The 18422-nt window shown below is 46.0% G+C and overlaps 2 protein-coding genes across 3 annotated transcripts in view; one reads left to right on the forward strand and one right to left on the reverse strand.

The window, feature by feature from the left end:
* The window catches only part of NEGR1 (neuronal growth regulator 1), a 726879-nt gene that overhangs the window by 326965 nt on the left and 381492 nt on the right, over positions 1-18422 (reverse strand). The window contains exon 8 of one of the 2 annotated variants that reach the window (XR_015259132.1): positions 12547-12618. The exons of the other annotated variant lie outside the window; for it this stretch is intronic. The gene's annotated coding sequence lies outside the window, so the exon portion shown is untranslated. Of the gene's footprint in view, positions 1-12546; positions 12619-18422 lie in introns of those variants that run through there. 2 annotated transcript variants of the gene reach the window in all.
* Positions 3347-17953, forward strand: CTH (cystathionine gamma-lyase). The gene is made up of 12 exons (XM_010117658.2): positions 3347-3554; positions 5117-5198; positions 5748-5843; positions 8253-8362; positions 8962-9093; positions 10999-11056; positions 11822-11899; positions 12798-12950; positions 13147-13268; positions 14519-14571; positions 15741-15879; positions 17218-17953. Exons 1-12 carry the CDS (start codon positions 3393-3395, stop codon positions 17236-17238), a joined length of 1206 nt encoding a protein of 401 aa, XP_010115960.2. The 5' UTR covers positions 3347-3392; the 3' UTR covers positions 17239-17953.

An 18422-nucleotide genomic window follows, 5' to 3' on the forward strand; every position in this document is an offset into this window, starting at 1 on the left:
GTACCAGCACCGTCTCCGGCGCTGCGTGTCGTGAGGGAAGGGCCCGGATTCTCAGTCGGCCGCAAAAAATGTGCTGTGATAACTCCTACAGGTTCCTCCAAAGCGGCGAGGTGCACCCCGGGTTGTCTTGGTCTGAGGTTTAGTTACGCAGCTGTGGATGACAGCGTGCGTTCTGCGCGTTGCTGCGTGCCAGAGGTGTAAACCAGCCACACAGCAAGGAAACGAATGAGGTGAGCCAGTTCCCCTAATTCGCTAAGAGAACAGGAGCTCTGGGTTACTTCCCAGGTCGCAAAAGGTCAAGGGATTTTTTAATGCGATTCCAAGCCAGCATTCCTGCGTCTTCACCGGCACTCCAGTGAATCCCCTTGTGAGCAAAGAAATAGGCTATAATGCCGTTCTGAACAAAACGTCGCCCAGTCCCTTCACTATTCCTCTGTTTCCCTTGTTTGCGTGGCTGTTTCATTCACCGAGAGAATGGGAAACAAAAGGAAAAGACGCAGCGTGACAGGTGACTGTGAAACCTGGAGAGTGACGGGACCTGTATGAGCGGTCTTCCTCAAAAGCACACGCAGGAAAAGGGAAAGACGAGACAGTCGTCCTGTCCTCACATCAGTCCTGGCTGCATTATCATCTTACAAAGTAACTGTGTTAGGTTCAGAGCTTCCAGATCTCCCTGCAGGAGCTCCTTCGTCAGCGCTAGTTCTGCAGGTATCTCCTTACAGTAGTGCAATGAATCATTTAAAACATCATGATGTGTAAAATTCCAGGTAAACTGTATTTTTCACTAGTGCTTCCAGGGGAAACAGCCTCCAGGTTGTCAGGAAGATTAGATCTGCCGTGATGTAAGAACTACCGTTCTGGGTGACCTCTTTCTTTACCCAGTTTGCATCACCTCCTCTCATACGAAGTGGCTAAGAAGAATTCTAGGCAGAGATGGGAACTGGGAAATACGATTTCTATGCCTGCTGTCTTCAGAGCGACAGCACAGCTGCTTCCTGCACAGCTGTTTACCATTCTCATGTGGAATTTTAAATAATCCTAGAAAAAAAAAAGTTGCCTTTGATCTGTACTCCAACATAGATCTATCCATGTTGGTCTGTCTGACAAGATTTTTCTGGCTCTTTATAGAGAAAATTAAAACCCATTTACAAACAGAATTTGAGAGGTTGCCGCTGTTGGCAATTCCCTAGTGCTGCACAAGAGGCTGTTTGCCCCGGTGCCGCGCTGAAACACGTATGGTGCGTAGCTAGTCTTGGCGGGGGGATACTAGCTCAGGTTTTAGCTGATGCTGGAAGCCTCACGTTGCATGTTTAATTACTGGAGGCCAGCTGAGAGGAGACAGAGCCATGAAGTCACTGTTTACCAGCTTATTATGCAGTCCCTTATTCAACCCAGAAATCTAATGAGAGCGTTACTAATGGGAACTGCTCTGTGAAAACTGGCGTTTGTGGTGAATCCAGATGTCCGCCCCTGCTAGGAATCTGCGGCGTAGTTATTACACACCTACAAATTCTTGAGAATGTTTGGGGGTTTTTTTACCATCCAAGAACAGAACTTTGTCATGTTTATATTCTCCATCTTCTTAAATTACTTAAATTGCTCTCTTCCAAGCACTAGGCGACTTAGATAAAGGTAGCAGGATCAGATACTGTGGCAATGTGGAACTGCATTTTCTACAGTTTCTGGGCTGTGAGTCCATGGAAACTTCACTTACGGAATTCCTCAGGTAGGAAATAAATAATGGAGGAGTAATTTCTCATGGGTATTTTTCTCCAGGAAGGATGCTATTTTTTTTTAGTATATAAATGAATAGGTCAAAAAATAGAGAGGAATAAAAGAGTAAATTTGTACAAAACCCCAAGGTAGGCAGTAAATGAAAGTCATGTACTGTAAAGCGTGCACCTGCACTTATTCTGGGTGAAAGTCTTAACACTGAAACTTATGATCAGTACTTAATAGTGCAAGCACCCGAGTGTAGAGAAATGCTCTCCGGTTCCTTTGTCCTTCCTTCCACAAGGCGAAACAAACACGAATGAGGTCCTGGAGGACAGTCAGTGGAATTTGCCAGCTCTGGAGAAGTTAACTTCTGCTTCTCCTGGGCATTCAGAATAGACTGGCTTGAGAGATGCTAGAGAGCAATACATTTTTCTAAGTGATAAAGAACATTTAAGGAAATTAAACTTAACAGGAAAAAGTAGGTAAGAAATTTTAAGACATCATAGCCTCAATGGCTTCCATTCAAGTGGAAGTATTAATTCTCTTTTATTTTCATCCGGTTCTGAAGCACTTCAGAAATGTTTGTGTGTCCTTATTAAAAAAAAACAACCCACAAGCTATTTCCTCAGGTTGCCCAGACTAATCCACAGGACTGGCATCGGCAGAGTTCCTTTCCGTACTCGCTCAGTGAAGTGCTTCAGCAGCCGGTTAGGGGGATAGCGGGGTGAGGATCTGGGTTGGCGAAAGGAGCACGGGCGCCAAAGCCCTGTGTGCTCTGTTACGGACAGGACAGCCTCCTCCAGAAAGAGCCACACACACAGCCAACCCTAACGTGAAACTGCAGGTAGAGGAAGAAATGTTGCACGACAAGGAAATAATTCCATTTTCCCCTTTGCCTCAGCTTGACTATCCCGAGTTCTGTAGTACAAGTGATTACAGAAACAGAACGGGCCCTTTGCGGTGCTGCCCGCGGTTCGCTGAGGCTTTGCGGGCTGCTGTCCTGGCAGCACGGCGGGTTCAGGGCACGGCTTTCCCGCGGGATTTGCGGAGACGTGTTCCTCAGGCCTACGGGAAGCAGATTTGCCCCCACAGGATTAAATTCCCCCACCCTAAATTACAGGTTTCTACTACGTGCTGAGGCTGAAAAACAGACTTGAGAATAATGAGTGTATTCCACTTAGATCCAGTTTTGCTCTAGATTTACCTGCAAACCACGGGAAAACGATTAAAAATTCCGCTTGGATGTACGAGGAGCAGTTGCAGACGTCTCTGACCATGCGTATCTCGGTTTAGGCGTGACCTGGCCGACGGCCCCGGGTGCAGAGAGGGCTCTGCGGTGCCCAGCTGTCCGGCGGTCGCGGGGGTCACCGGAGCCCCGCCACCCGCCGAGGGTGCGGCTCCCGCCCGCCGCGGGGGGGCGCTCGGCTTCCCGCCCTTTGGCGCCGCCGCTGCGGGCGACTGCCGCGACGGCGCCCCCTAGCGGGCGGGCGGTGCCGCAGCCGGATTCTCCTTCCTACCCCGCGGCGCGGGCGCTGCCCGGCCTCGCCCCGCCCCTCCCCGCCCCAGCCAATGAGAGGGCGGCGGCGAGGCCCCGCCCGCGCCGGGCCCCTGGGGCGGGGCTGGACCGCGGTGCCCGTGATACCGGTAGCGGCGGCGGCGGGAGCGGGAGCGCGGCCATGGAGCGCGGGGGGGCGCGGGGGTTCCTGCCGCCCTTCACCCACTTCGCCACCCAGGCCATCCACGCCGGGCAGGAGCCCGAGCAGTGGCGCTCGGCCGCCGTGGTGCCGCCCATCTCCCTCTCCACCACTTTCAAGCAGCGGGGCCCCGGGCAGCACACGGTGAGTGCGGCCGCCGGCGGAGCCCTGGCCCGGGCTTGTCCCCATGCGGGGGGCTCCGGGGCCACGCGAGGGTCTGCGGTCAAAGGCGTCGCGCTCGGACGGGGTCTGGGGACGCGGCCCGGCCCGGTTGGGCCTGGCCCGGCCCGGGGGTGCTGAGCGGCCCCGGCGCGGGGGGGTCGGGGCGGGCGGCAGGCCCCGGGAAGAGGAGAGGCAGTCCCGGTTTGCAGCACGTGGGAATATTTTCCCTCACGCTGGCTCCTGGAAAAGGTAAAAAACGCCAAACCTCTTCCCCCCCCGCCCCCCCCGCCACTGGAAGAGGTGGTTATCCCGCAGTGCGCTGGGGGGCAGGTTTGGGGTGTGCACCCAGCGCCCCTCGGGCCCGGCAGCCCCTGCTGTGCTCCCTGCCTGGGCGATGGGCGCAGGGAGCTGCTGGCCGCCCCTCGGACCGGGCCTGGCCCGGGCGGTTTGTCCGCAGCTGGACGCTTCCCTGAAGGCTGTGTGATAACAACGCCTTGCTTTGCTGCTGGGCCCGCGCAGAACACGACTTCTGCTCCTCGCAGGCTGTGTAAGAGGCTGCCTCAGCTGTCCCTCCAGACCGAGCATTTCATGAGTATTCTGTGGATGTATTCTAGAAAGTACTGGAAGTGTTTGCGTTGAACTCTTGTGAAGTTTCTGATTGCTACCGTGTGTGCACGAGGGAAGTAACACAAGTTTGCAACTCGTAAATCAGTGTTTGTTCCAAAGCCGAGGTCTGACCATCACGCTGTGCTGGTTGGGCAATAGGAGTTTGCCTTGTGATCTTTGATTCCACACAAAATCACTTACGCAGACTAAAACTGTGAATGCTTGTGAGTAGGTAGCTGTGGTGAAGAAGACTGCAGAAGAAGGACTCACATGCTGCCGTGTTCACGTACTGATGATAGAGTGGCCACATTCTTGCCGGAAGCTCCGTGAGAGCGGTCTGCCAGATTCCTGAGTGTGACGAAGTTGTCATTAAACAGAAAGCCTGAAAGTACGCAAATACCAGGATGCTTAGCCAGGTTTTTTCTGTAACAAGTGCATCCATGCATGCATGAGTCTTTTTTTTTTTTTTTTTTTAACTTGTTAAATTTTCTCAGTGTTCACATAAAAGCTGTTGCACTGAAGTGTGGAACTTGGCCTGATTGCATGCCAGGGAAAAGTTCGAGCTTTCCAGAATTTTTTTGACGGGTACAGGTTGGCACTGGCCGGTGCCCTATAGCCTCTTTCCATCAGAGTGTTGTGGAGATGGGACACACTCTTCCTGATAGCGTAAGAACGATTGGACTGCGTCAGCCCAACGCTTCTTCTCCAACAGCGACCAGAGCTGGCTATCTAGGAAAAACTAGGAGAACGTGGCTACAGTATGATACTTCCCCCAGTGCACCCCTAGAAACCATTTCAGGTCTGGCATGCCTAGTCGGATGATGTTGGAGGACGGGGATGCGTAACCTCAGTGTTGAGAGCGAGAGCTTTTAAGGACCCTAGGACAAAACTTCCTCAGTGCTCTCTTAAGTTATGTTTGCCTCTTGCTTTCCCAATAGGGTTATGAATACAGCCGGAGTGGAAACCCTACCCGGAATTGCCTGGAGAAGGCTGTGGCGGTGCTAGATGGAGCTAAATACTGTAAGCAATGGATGGGTTTCTCAAGCAAGACGTCAGTGTGACTCCTAACCGTACGCACAGCAGGCATAAGCTGGGGAGCAAGGACGCAGAGTTGTCAGCAGCAGCTGTGTCGCAGCAAGGCTTTCACAGCCGCTGACTGCTGGTTATGGGCAAGAGCTGCTTCGTGGTGGGAAAAGAGTCCAAGGCTTACCGTTCAGGACAGTCCAGCTCAACTACTGGGCTCTCTGTAGTGCCTTTGCTTCCTCTCGCTGCATCTGATCCCTAAGCCAAGCTGAATCTGTCCTTGCGCAGCAGCACTGAGTACGGGGGGGAGCAGGAGCCCCGCAGCAGCTGTTACCAGACTGTGTTACCGGTGTTCATCCTGCGTTTCACCCCGTGTTAAATCAGGCTGCTGCTTTTACTGAATCCACTTAACGAGTGCGATAGCATGAGTGAGAGTGACGGAACAGGTTCCTTTAAAAAGCAAAGTGAGGAAAGCGAAGGCAAGTTTGACAAGGTTGTATCACATTAAAGTAGAGTCTGTCTGCCACTTACTCTTTTCTGTTTCAGGTTTAGCTTATGCTTCTGGCTTAGCTGCTACTCTGAATATTGCTCACCTGCTAAAGGCAGGAGATACGATTATCTGCATGGACGATGTCTATGGAGGTATGTAAAGCACAAGTGTGTGTTTGATCTTCATTCTGCAAATGATTAGATGTACCCATTTGTGATTCTCACAAACTCTCTGGATTTCCCACATAAAACCTTACTTTTCCTAAAGCCTTTTTACTTCTTGAGAACACAGAATACTCCTGTCTGATTTTGGTGTTAGGAATTAAAACACCGAAAACTTGTGTAGCACAACGTGGAGGTTTAAAAAATGTAGCCAACTAGTAATAAACGCCCCTGCAGTCCAATGTAGCGTTTTCCCAAGCAATAGCTGGAAAACCTCTCAGCAAGAGTAATCACCTTTCCCATCGCGCAGAGCGATTGCTGTTTGCGAGTCTGTTCTGTATGTTTTGTGTTTACGTATCAAATATAAATGCACACGTTTCCTTTTAATGTCTTAGTTGTGTCAGGCCAGACAGCTCTTCTCCAAAGTACATCTGGAGCCCAGTTGAGTGAAGGCAGCAGGAATCTCTACTGACAATCTGCTCCTTTAGCTCGCGGCCCTCCCACCGCAGAATTTGGTCAAAGTCATTTGGCTGAAGCGTATCCTCAGTCCCTCACTTCAGAAAGGCCCATTGTTGTATTTTTCAAGCAAACTCAGTTCACATGCTCATTAAAGCCTCAGCCTGCGGTGGTTTCTGCAGAGGTGAATTTCATTGTTTCTTCCATTGATTTTTTTTTTTTTCATCTTGTTATTGTAGAGAGGCCGGCTTCCCCACAGCCAGCCTTAGTCAGTAGAGCTCACACCCCACGCGGTGGTACGTCTGCAGATCTGCCATGGCCACCGTGGCCAGTATGTGTTCAGCCCCTTCGTTCTTCCCTCTGATACTAGGGGCTCCTTGTCCCCTAAGATCTGCTTTCTTTTCTCCTAGGCTGTTCCTAGTCATTTTTCCTGCTCGCATTCTTGCGCGCTGCAGCCTGGTCCTTTCTCAGCCGCTTCCTGGCTGTTGCCGGGGCTGACTCCTTTTTGCCGTGCGGGGTTTACCCCTCCACCACACTTCCTCTGTGCAGCCTGTCACACTTCAGCCCTGCAATAGCAGCCTTTGAGTCACTGGGTGCTGAGTGCTGGCAAGCGTCCCGGCTCCCTCAAGGCTACACAAGGCTTTGTAAACTTCTAGGGCGTTTTTTGTAAAAAGCCTGGCTGGACAGGATGGCAGTAATACGCTTGCTAACTCAAACGAGTCTGCAGTGTTCAAGGTTGTCAGAAAAACAGTAAAAGAAAACAAAAACTCTTAAGCAATGCTGGAAAGTGTATTGCCTGGGACGTGTTTAAGAGACACTGAATTCTGGGAGACGTGAGGAGGAGCTGTAGGTAGTTAACACCTCTGAATTCTGAGCCATTGCTGTAACTTCTTAAAAGGGCTGCTGTCGGTGTAACCTCTCATTTCCAGCTAGGAAAGGCTTTTTGTAGTGTGCTGCTGTTAAAAGTTTGTAAGACTACTATAAGGCAACTTCCGCAGTTTGTGTTTGTAGAGTTGATAGCCGATGTGAAAATTTCCTGTGCTTGAATAAACTTCTTACAGCACAAGAGAGATTATAATGTGTAGCTTATTGTAGAAATAAAAATATTTCCTTAAAAGATAAAATCATTCGGGCGTAGCGTTCAGCGCGCAGAGTAACACCCGGCATGTACTATGACTTTATGGCTAGATGGCAAACCGCTGTTTTGCGTAAGTTAGTAAATGTTGAATAACCTTGGCAGAAAGTCCTAGCGAATGGATTTTTAATCCAGGCGGTGCTCCCTGATAGTCAGTATGTTGCATGTCTGGTGATCAACTGGTTTCTTCCAGTTTCTTCTTTCAGTCTTGCCAATGAAAGCCTTTGAAGACAGAAAGGAAGGAAATAATCACTTCTTTGTGTTCCTCACTGTGTGTTTGTTTAGTGGAATGATAAGAAACACACTAGCTGGAGTCTTCCCCTTGATTCTTCTTTTCCCAGATTCTCAATTAGGCTTATTAAATAGAACAAAGAGTTTGAAAATATGTGGTTGAAAAAAGTTATTAAAAGGGAGGTTGGGGAAAGAGGGTATAAAAACCGGAACTGCTAGCTTGCGCATGGCAAAGGGCTGGAGGAAAAGTGAGAAGCAGGCAAACTAAAAGGGATCTACTTAATTTTCTGATTAAAAAAAGCCCTGAACAGCTGTTAATTGAAAGTCCATAGATCACTCTTATTCCCTATTCCCATTATTACTTTTCTATGGTGTTTAAAACTGCAGCAATCCTTAAACTTTTTAGAAATAAAGAAATACTAATGTGCCATTCATAGTGTGAGACATAAAACTGTACCCTCCTGACTTTCCTTGGGTGCATACAAGAGACTGGGGATCAGTGAAGGGAAGTTAAGGCAGTTGTTTCATTTTGTGTCTCTGATCTGTTTTCTTGTGTTTGATTTTGTTTGGTTTCTCAGGCACAAACAGATACTTCAGAGAAGTAGCCATGAAAGTGGGTTTGAATGTAGCTTTTGTTGACTGCACAAAAGTGGAATGCCTGGAAGCTGCAATTACACCAGAGACCAAGGTAGGGGAGAGGGAAATTGCTGAACTTACTTGCTAAATGCCATTAACAAGGGCGAGAATAAAATAATTTGTCTGAGTCAAGCAGAGGGAGCCGCAGGGCTGGCCTCTGCCGGGACAGGTTGGGGCACAGCTGGCTCCAACACGTCCCCACTGCAGGCCACTTGGTGATGTTTGTGGTGCCTCACTGAAAATGTTTTAAGAAGGGCAGAAAATACCAGAGAGAGAGAGAGAGAGAGAGAGAGGGGAGGAGGCAAAAGGTAAGGAACAGCAGAGGGAACACCAAGGTTGGAGAAGGTGCTCCATGGCACTGGAGCAGATAATCCCCTGCTCCAGTGGAAGATAATTCAGCTGGAAAAGGCTTACAAACTTTTATATGTAAAGTCTTTCTTCTGGCTAAATCAGGCCTTCTTCAGAGGTGATACGCTTGGGTTTTCGAAAGCTTTAATGTTCTTCCCATACATCAGCTGTTTTGGTGGAGAATATTGCCTCTCCCAAGAAGCTTTACCATTCTTCAGTGAGTTAACGTTTGTCTTGCGCATGTGTCACCACCAGCGTTGTGAAATTTCTGCACTGATGTTTTGTGATGTTGAATCACTGCAGCTCGTTTGGATTGAAACGCCCACAAACCCCACGCTGAAGGTCATTGACATCCAGGCCTGTGCAGATGTAGTGCATAAGCATAAAGATGTTCTTCTGGTGGTAGACAACACTTTCATGTCTGCATATTTCCAGGTGAGCGCTCTGTTTGTTTGTCCGTTGTTTCGGTGCGTTCCAAGACAGATTTTTAAAATGGAAGCACCACCAAGAAACTGTAGTTTTACAGTTTTACCTGTTCTGTCTCTAAATACAACCCATCTACTGCTGCTGTTTACGATAGTAAAGAAGGTATGCAAGGTATTTTAAAGCTAGCCTGAAGCAGGACAGCCAGATAAGCCTTTGGGAGAATGGCTCCGTCATTCAAAAATCCTGGTTTTTAGTTCTCCCTGATGGAAATCATAACAGGCCTGTTAAAAAAGGCCCAGTTTTCTAACTTTGGCCTTTTTATACTCATTATTTTGTGTATGCTGTTTGTGATCTTTGCTGGGCCACCTGATATTCTAAAAAAGGTAGTGAGAAAAAAGCTGAAACAAGCAAACTTTGTTAAATCTTTCTTTCAGACATTCAAGTTACTTTTTCCCCTCGATATTTTGGTGCATTTGTGGCTCAGAAGTTTGTAATTTTGATCTCTAACAACTGCCATAACTTTTCTGCTTTTACAACTAGAATACGTGAAGTAAAAACAATTTATTAAGTTCTAAAAATGCTTCAGAATGAGGAACTTTGAAGTCTTGTTCATCTTAACGTGGGGTAGAAAAACTCAGGTCTATTTCCCAGGCGACCAGGCTAATCCCTTGTATTTTAGGTCTAAAGTAAAACTTTTTAATGAGTGCAAAATGCAAGGTGTCTTTTTTTTTTTTTTTTCTTTGAGGGTACTGAGATCTTTATAAATTGAGAGCTTTACAGAAACTGTTAATGCTTAACTACAGGCAGCACTTGAGTTTGTCTTGTACATACCAAAGGCTTGGTGAGTTTGCCCCTGCGATGTGTGTTACTTTGGAAAGACACGTGTGGAAGAGGAAAAGCGAGCATCTGCATATAGGAGCTAGTTAATGTGTCTGTTATTGGCCCGGTGCTGACAGAAAGCCAGCTGTAATGATTAATGCCAGTAAGCGTAATGGGTAATGTCTTTAAGCCCCTCCAGACTGCTGGCTGCTGATGCACTGTGCTACCAGAGCATAATTTTAGAGTGATTTATACAGCACTATCGAATGGCAAAGGCACTGCTGTTTATGCGGCCGTTCTCCTGGCTGCGCACTGGGAGTGCGCGTTATCCACGTTCTTTGGATAGGCATCCGAGCCTGATCTGTCAGCAGCAGTCTTGTATTCTAAATCTGCTTGTTTGGTTACCTTTTAACATCTCGATACTCTTCAGTCTTCGTAATATGCTCACGTTATGTGCAAAGTCCTTTACTTAGTGACTGATTAAAAAAAATTGTTGTTCATTGCTACTTGCCCATCAACACCTCAGTTTGCCTCACCTTCAAAAGGCTTCTGGGAAGAAAGCTGGGAGCTTAAGGAAGGAACAAAACCCTTTGCAGTTTCTTCAGGTTTTCAGTTGCCCTTTTGGTGCAGTAACGCCTATACTGATATCTAGAAAACAATGCAATGTTTCTTCTGCGTTGCAGACTGTGTTGAGGCCTTCGTTTTCTAAGGAAATACACTTCAGAGTGAATACCGTTACGTACCCCAGCCTCAGCTAAGCAATGTAACTATTTTTTCACGAACATGAACAGGCTGTATGTTGGACATGCAATCGCTCCTCTCCCTGAGGCCGGTGGGGATTCGACCAGTACTTTTAAAACACATTTTATTGTCAGTTTGTTTTTATTTTACTTATCTTCAATAGAGAGTGTTTCCTCGTACTATTTTTTATTTTGTCACGTGTTCTATCTAACTTCGTTCTCAGGTTTTCGTATTTAAGGTGTTAAGTTTTGTGCTGTGGTTTTCTATATTGGATCATAGCCTTTCTGGATAGCTTGACATGAACCGGAGTGCACACAAGCTTTAATCAGACCTATTGCTTTCATTTCATTTCAGCGTCCTTTGTCTCTGGGGGCTGATATCTGTATGTATTCTGCAACCAAATACATGAACGGTAAGTTTGAGCTCAGCACAACTCAGGCTGGCTGTTTAAAAGCCGTTCTGGCTGCGAGCAGTTCACAAAAGCCAGCGTGTCTGCCAGTAGTTCTCAGATGGACCATTAGAGGAGATGGACCATTGGATAGAACATTAGTCTTCGTAGCTCCTAAACTATCCCTGGGAGGAGGAATATTGACATGACTTCAGGCAATAGGCCTGGAGGTGTTTATAGCCATGCAAGCTTTAATTTGGCTACAACAAAGCAAGCAGCTTCAGCAGAAGGTAGCTGCTGGAAATTAAATAAAGGTTCAAAGGAGGTTTCGGGTGGCTGTGTTTGAAGCCTGCCCAAAAGCACGCTCACTGTGCTGTTTCCCAGGCAGACCGGGAGCTAACGTGGCTGTAGCTGTGCTGTACCACCACGTCCCTGGTGGGGCGGGTGGAAGTGGAGCTTTTCTGGCTGGCGTTGGCTCTCGCCAGGACAGCAGCCTGGTGCTGCTCCATTCCTGCACAATGTCCTGTGTTCCGGCAGTTAGCGGCGGTGGGCTCGGGAAGCGGCGGGGGGCGTGCGTGCAGCACGGCACACCGCTGACCAGAGCTTTAGAAAAAGCTGAAATCTGCCTTCCATGTGCCGCACAGGAAGGACAGCTGCAGCAAGGAGAAGGAACCCAGTGTCTCCTGAAAACGGGACTGTATTAGCACCAAGGCTGAGAGGATAGGGGTTTGTGGCAGAACCTTTGAGCAGATGCAGGGGCTGATTCTTGTCTTCTCCTTGCATTTTTAGGGCACAGTGATGTTGTGATGGGACTTGTTTCAGTAAACTGTGATGATCTCTACGAAAGGCTCAAATTCTTACAAAACTGTGAGTAGTCAATCTAGGAAATACCTTGAAATGAATCATATTCAAATACACCGGCTCAGAATGGGAAGCACGTTGCGTGCACACAAGTATGGAATCTATCTAGGGATGTACCTGAGGCATGTAAATGTGCAGGAGTGAGAATGACTGGAGAGAAGCCTGAGGAAACCCAGACTCTCTTCCCTGCTTTTAACCACTGCATAGCGTAGCCTTATGCAAACGCGATAGCTTTCAGTATGCCTCTATGGCTTCTCTCTCAAATCCAGTTATAACGCTGGTCTCCCCTTCCGAACTGCTGGTAGAAAACACAAAGAAGCATACCAACCTTTGAATTATGCATTTATTTAAATTCATCTAATTCATGTCAAGAACATCTGAAGTTTTTAAACTCATTGACACATCAGGAGATATGCCTAATGTAGAATTTTCATATATAGGTTGACTTTAACGATTTTACTGCCTCTTAATTGTAATAAATACATTTCTGCACGGTGTTGTCTCCGCCTCCTGTCTACAACAGAAGGAGTAAAGGCATATTATGTCTAGTAAATTTAATCCTTGAAGGTGTTCAGCTTGTTAATGGAGCTCATTAATTGACATCCCATGTATGTGAGATGAGGAATCCATTCCCCATCCCTGGAAATGTTTAAGGCCAGGTTGGCCGGGGCTCTGAGCAACCTGATCTGGTTGGAGATGTCCCTGCTCCTTGCAGGGGGGGTGGACTAGATGACCTTTGAAGGTCCCTTCCAACCCTAACCATTCTGATTCTGTGAAGGCAGATTGCATCGGATGTCTTTCCACTGGTCTTGTTCTAACTTTAGAAATTTTGGAAATTAGGACTGTAGTTATACTAAAAAAATTCCCCTTTGTTTTATGTGGAATTTTGTTTCTATTTCTGTAGCTCTTGGAGCTGTTCCGTCTCCCTTTGACTGTTACCTGTGCAACCGTGGTTTGAAGACGCTACAAATCCGGATGAAACAACATTTCCACAACGCATTAGCTGTTGCTCGATTTCTTGAGTCACATTCCCGGGTGGAGAAAGTCATTTTCCCAGGTGGGTTGGCAAGACTTCAGAGCGGGTGACGCCTTAGAGTGACGGATCTGGGCGCTGTAACACTACATGCCGTTGGTGCACCCTTGCCATCTGATGACTCTGGGTTAGGTGTCCACCTTGGCAGTGGGCTGAGGCCGAGCTGCTTTGCCCTTTGAAGTGACAGCAATTAACTTAAAGCAACTTCTACAAATTTCAGGCTTGCCTTCCCACCCGCAGTACGAGCTGATCAAGCGGCAGTGTACTGGCTGTCCTGGCATGGTCAGCTTTTACGTTAAAGGACGTCTGGAACATGCTGCTGCCTTTCTCAAGAATTTAAAGGTAAATGATGGTAAATACACACTACCTTAGAGAGACTTGACTCTGCCCTTCTGAGGGCGATAATGGAAGGAAGTCGTTTTTCTTGGGGTGGGGAGAATTTTTTTTCTCTGTACTTGCAAAGCTCCTAAAGTCTTCTGGGTGTAACCATCTCTAAATAATAGATTATTTGTAAATGAGAGGCTAATGAGAGGGAAGAAAAGAACGTCTCAGCTCACTTGGAGTATTTGTTGACACAGGAGGGTGTAGCATGCCCAGGTTAGCCCAGGCATTGCTGCTAATAAGGGCCTACATACCAGCCTTTTCCAAAAATACCTGTAGGATTTGAAAGCAGAGAAACTGTGGCTGGTGTAATACTGTTGTAATATTTCAAAGTACTCATCAGGAGAAAAACCCACTGAGAAAGGATGAGTCATGAAGCAAAGAGGAGTCCCTCAGTCTGAAGAATAGTTGTTTGTTTGTTTTACAACTTTTGTTTGCTTTTGCTTTTGTCTTTTAAATGTATGAATTCTACCTGTACTCTTTAATGTGTTTGCTAGTCTTGATCTCTGGTTAGTTTGCATCCTGCTCTTGTGTTTTTGCTCTTTTGTTCTTGGAAAAACAGATCTGTAATAACTGGCAAAGGTAAATTAGAACTTCCTTCTCCTCTCTATTTTACTTACTTGCCAGCTAATGTAATCAACTGAAAATTAATTTACTAAAAATATTATTTTTCCCACAAAATATCCTTTTACATGAGAGAGAGAGCATTTAATCCTAGCACAGGAGATGTACCAGCTTTGACAAAACGTATCAGGGAGTACATTCCAGGAGAAGTAGTCCCTTGTGAGTATATTTACTTCAGCACTTTGACCTGATTAACCATCAGTGTGTCGCTAGGTTGGTACAAAAGTTAACTCATTTCCTTAAACCAGGCTGGGAAGAGGATGTTTGGTTGATGAGTTTAGTTCTATATTTTTCTTTTCTTAAATAATATATATTTGCTCAACACGGGCTTGTTTTAATTTTGGTTTTGCATCAGTGGCTCTTCAGAGGCTTTTTAGGATGAGTTTATTCTAAATCTTAATAGCTCTTACCTGCTAGCTGTACACTTTCCCCCTAATTACAGCTAATACCTTTTGTAGTATAAAAGTTGTCAGAGAAAAAAAATAGAAAAAACCCCAAGCAAACCTCTAAGCCTCCCTTTTTCCTCAACTTTCTCTTTCTAAGCACTTACACTTCTTATGTTAACGTCTGTTTAATTTTTCCGGTAGCTTTTCACACTGGCTGAGAGTCTGGGTGGATATGAAAGCCTAGCAGAGCATCCGTAAGTCATTCTTCATTTTAAAAGTTTAAAAAAGCTACAGACTAACACAAAAAAAAAAAATTATGGGAGTTCTAAAGTTCTCTAGTGCACAAAGCCAAGACACTTTGCATGTCACTGAGATTCAAGGTTAGTATGTTGTATGGCACAAAACCCAGAAATGCTTGTGACTTTTGTGAGCGTAAGAATGCAGTGAGGAAAGAATTTCCGCGCTTCTGTGTTTTAACTGGGAGACTGAGACACAATTTGTTGCTGTGGTAAGAAATGCCAGAAATGGGTGCGTTTGAGTCAGTAGTGCTGAGCAGCTTTGGTCACGCTGCTGAGGAAGGTCTGCCATTCTGCCTGCTTACACAAGAGGGCATGTTCAGTATGCTGCACCGAACTGCAGCTGTCTCCCTGTCAGGGAAATTTTGTGGGATTTTAGTGATACCTAGTTGCCCCTGTCTAGGTTAAAAGGCTAAAAATAGGATTTTTATGGAGTTAGATTATTTTACCTGAATCCAATTTACTCTTCAAAAAGACACATGGGAAGTTATGACTAAACTTGTATGCTAAATCATCTCAGTTCTGATTTTAGACTAACAGCAAATCTTAAAACACTCGAGCAGTTGAAAGGTAATTGCGAATGGGTGGATGTCAGTGACTCAGCAGATGGGGGAAATAGTTTCTTACCTGTATCCTCCATAGCTCGAGAGAATAAACTCTTCAGTGTAAGTAAGTACAGTTTGACAAGTGATGTGAGAAACTGGAAGTTAAAAAAAAAAATATTAAAGAGATTTTATACTGGAGGTTGTATACTATAGCTGTTTCTTCACTTGCTTAAAGCAGAGCTTTTAGATACTCTATTAAAAAAAAATCTGGAAGGAATAGAATTTTCTCCTTTTTCAGTTCTAGATTGTTAAGTATCCACTTTTTACTCATCGTTTGCAGTTTGGAAATACTGTGCTGCAATGCTGGGAGATACAAGTCACTGACTTGTCTGCAGTTCGCATAATTTACAGTAACTGATGGTACGATCTCTTTCCATCCGTGAGTTAACCAGCAGGTGGTACACAAAAAGTGTAAAATCTTCATGGAATCTCAGAGGATGCTGACAGGAAACCAATTTATTTGGTCTCTTCTGATAAAAGTAAAAACGTCTTAGAAAAAAGGCTATTTTTTTTTTCCTTCAGGGCCATCATGACTCACTCTTCAGTGCCTAAAGAAGATAGAGAAGCTCTTGGAATCAGTGAGACATTAATTCGCCTGTCGGTTGGTTTGGAAGATGAAGAAGATTTACTGGAAGACCTGGATCAGGCTCTGAAAGCTGCGGTAAGTGGGCTGTCGCCTTAGCGCTGTCACTCTAAAAATAATTTCCCCTCTACTCCTCTGCCTTTCTCACTATACTGTCTCCTGGTAGTTGTTACCTCACGTAATTTTTAAGCTACTCATGGGCGTACCGTGCAGAGTGTATGTTTTAAAGCTTTCAGTGTAGGGTTTCTCTGTGCAGCAAGGCTTACAATCCTTGTCAGTCACGATTTGAATTGACATGGATTCAGATAGAGCATACGAGGCATCCCTGGCGTCTGGGTCACGGGGATGGCCGCTGAAGTTAGCCTGAGGGGAGACTCTGCTACAGGCATCCAAGTGCTTGGTGTGTGCTTCAGATTTTTCATGTCATGGTTTTAGAGAGGGTTGAAATATGTTAAGGAGCTTCAAGAAAAGAGCTTCTACCAGACAGTAAGTCCAATGTTTGAGTAAGGCTAGCTTGTTTATAAGCACTGCTTCTACTCCTCTACTCTGCTGGAAAGGATTAGTCATAGCTGAGACATATGAAGTGTGGGCACTTGATTTTGAACCAGTACGTCGGTCTGATTGATCCCCTTTGGCAGCTGCAGGCTGGCGTTCAATGTCCCAGTATTTCACGGCAGGATATGCCGTGTCGTACTGTACTCTGTATTTACCACGCTGTGACTCATCAAGGGCATTGCCAATGTCTTTGGGTTCTGCGATTTCAGAAACCGTTATTAGGTGAGTTTCCCTGATGACGCTAGGAAGCAGATCACAGCATGTGAAAGGCCCTGTCTTTTTCCCAGAAGGAGGTCCCTGACCTTCGGGGGTGCAGGAGAATTCCTCTTGATGTGAAATCTTGTGGCAGCTGTAGATCTGAGTGTGTGAACCAGATACCTCAAGCCTACTTGGGCACTCTGCCTCAACTTCGAATTTTGTCTGTTCTCCAGAGCTTCAATGGAAGACTAAAATCCTTCCAACCTTCATGGGCGTAATTATATGTTGGGGAGAGGAAAGACAGTTTCCTCCCGATCCTGGCAGGCAACGAACAGAGCCCACAGGTATTGGTGCCAGAGCAAAGAGCCAGCCAGTCCTTACACGTGCTGTTGGAGATCTCAGGATACCCATCGCTCAGGGATGCGTGCTAGATCTTTGGTTCTTGTTGCAAGCTTAGTTTTTGTTCTCAGGAACCACCAGCTACTGTCACACAATCCCACCCATAAACTGTGTTATTCTATCTGCATGTATTTCTATATGCCAGCGCAAAGCATGAAGACAATCTAATACTCAAAAGTATCTTATTTATGAAAAGGAAAAAAAAGTGCATGATTGATGTAGATGCGGATCGTAATTATCTCTCATTTTTCCTTCTCGTTGCAGTTTGCAGAGCACAAGGCTTGATGTTTCAAACTGGAACTTGAAACGGAACGTTGCAATGGCTGAAGAAGATGACACAGAAAGCCAAATTGCTAATGATTTTCCTTTGATTTGCCTTTGAGAACTTAAATCTGTTCAATCCAATGCTGAATTCCCGGGCAGTTCTCACTTTGTGCCGCTACACTTACTCTGCTGATGTCTGACTGTATGTGGTCCCTGCACCGTGGCACACAGCCCGTGCTCTCCTGTGGGTCTGTTTCTGCTGGACTGGAATCCTTTGGCTTTGGAATTAATGGAGTCAGTAAGTTGTGTCTGAGAGCAGCCGTGGTGCACGCTCAGGAACATTATCCCGGTTCTCGGTGGGGATTTGTTTGTCAGCAGTCACGCTAGTGCTGCAGGGGTGTTAGGGCAAAAGAGTTGGTTTCTGCTACTGCTCTTCAGGATGCACATTTAATTTTCTTATCTCTTCTTATCCAACAGTCTAACTCAAAAACTCTTGATTTACCTTTAGATTTTTTTTTAATTAGGTTGGAAATGTGGTCAAATGCTCTTTCTGCTGTTATTTTATGGTGTGTTGAAAATGACGCAAAATCCAATACCTGGAAAACAATGGTAACTTGCTAAAGAGGATTCTTTCACTTAAAAAAAAAAATCATGTTGTGTTAATTGTGGTAATGATTTGATTTATATTTGGAATTGGAATAGTTTTAGTAAAAATACACTTTGAATTTCCCTGGTGTATTGCTTGTTTTGACATTTGTTTATAGTACTGGCATTCAGGATCGGATGGTTGAATGACCCTGGATTTATTTAAATTTTCCAATGGGAAAATGATGTAATTAATGTTGTTACTTTTGTCAAGGAAAAGAGATATAATTTCTAATGTATAACAACTTATCACGCAGTGTTCAGGCAAGGAATATTCAGGTTCCTCGAGGCGCTGCTGGCTTGGGTAGGTGGGGCCCGAAGCGCCCTGCAAAGTGTCATCTCCACGCAGCCCTCAGCCCTCCTGCCCGCTTGCCCGCCGCTTCCCGAAAGATCTGTGCTGCGGAACCACAAAGGAGGCCAAGTGCAGCAGGCGTTTGTTACCAGGCTGACCACACAGATCTCTCCTGGTAACAACATTTAGCTTTCCCAAACGAAATGAAAATGAGACTTTCTGGGAGCGTCTCTTCACTTTGTTTGTTTCTCAGACGGGGAGCTGACAT

The sequence above is a fragment of the Chlamydotis macqueenii genome, chromosome 8 (genome assembly GCF_036417535.1).
Source record: "Chlamydotis macqueenii isolate bChlMac1 chromosome 8, bChlMac1.mat, whole genome shotgun sequence".
Lineage (NCBI taxonomy): Eukaryota > Metazoa > Chordata > Aves > Otidiformes > Otididae > Chlamydotis > Chlamydotis macqueenii.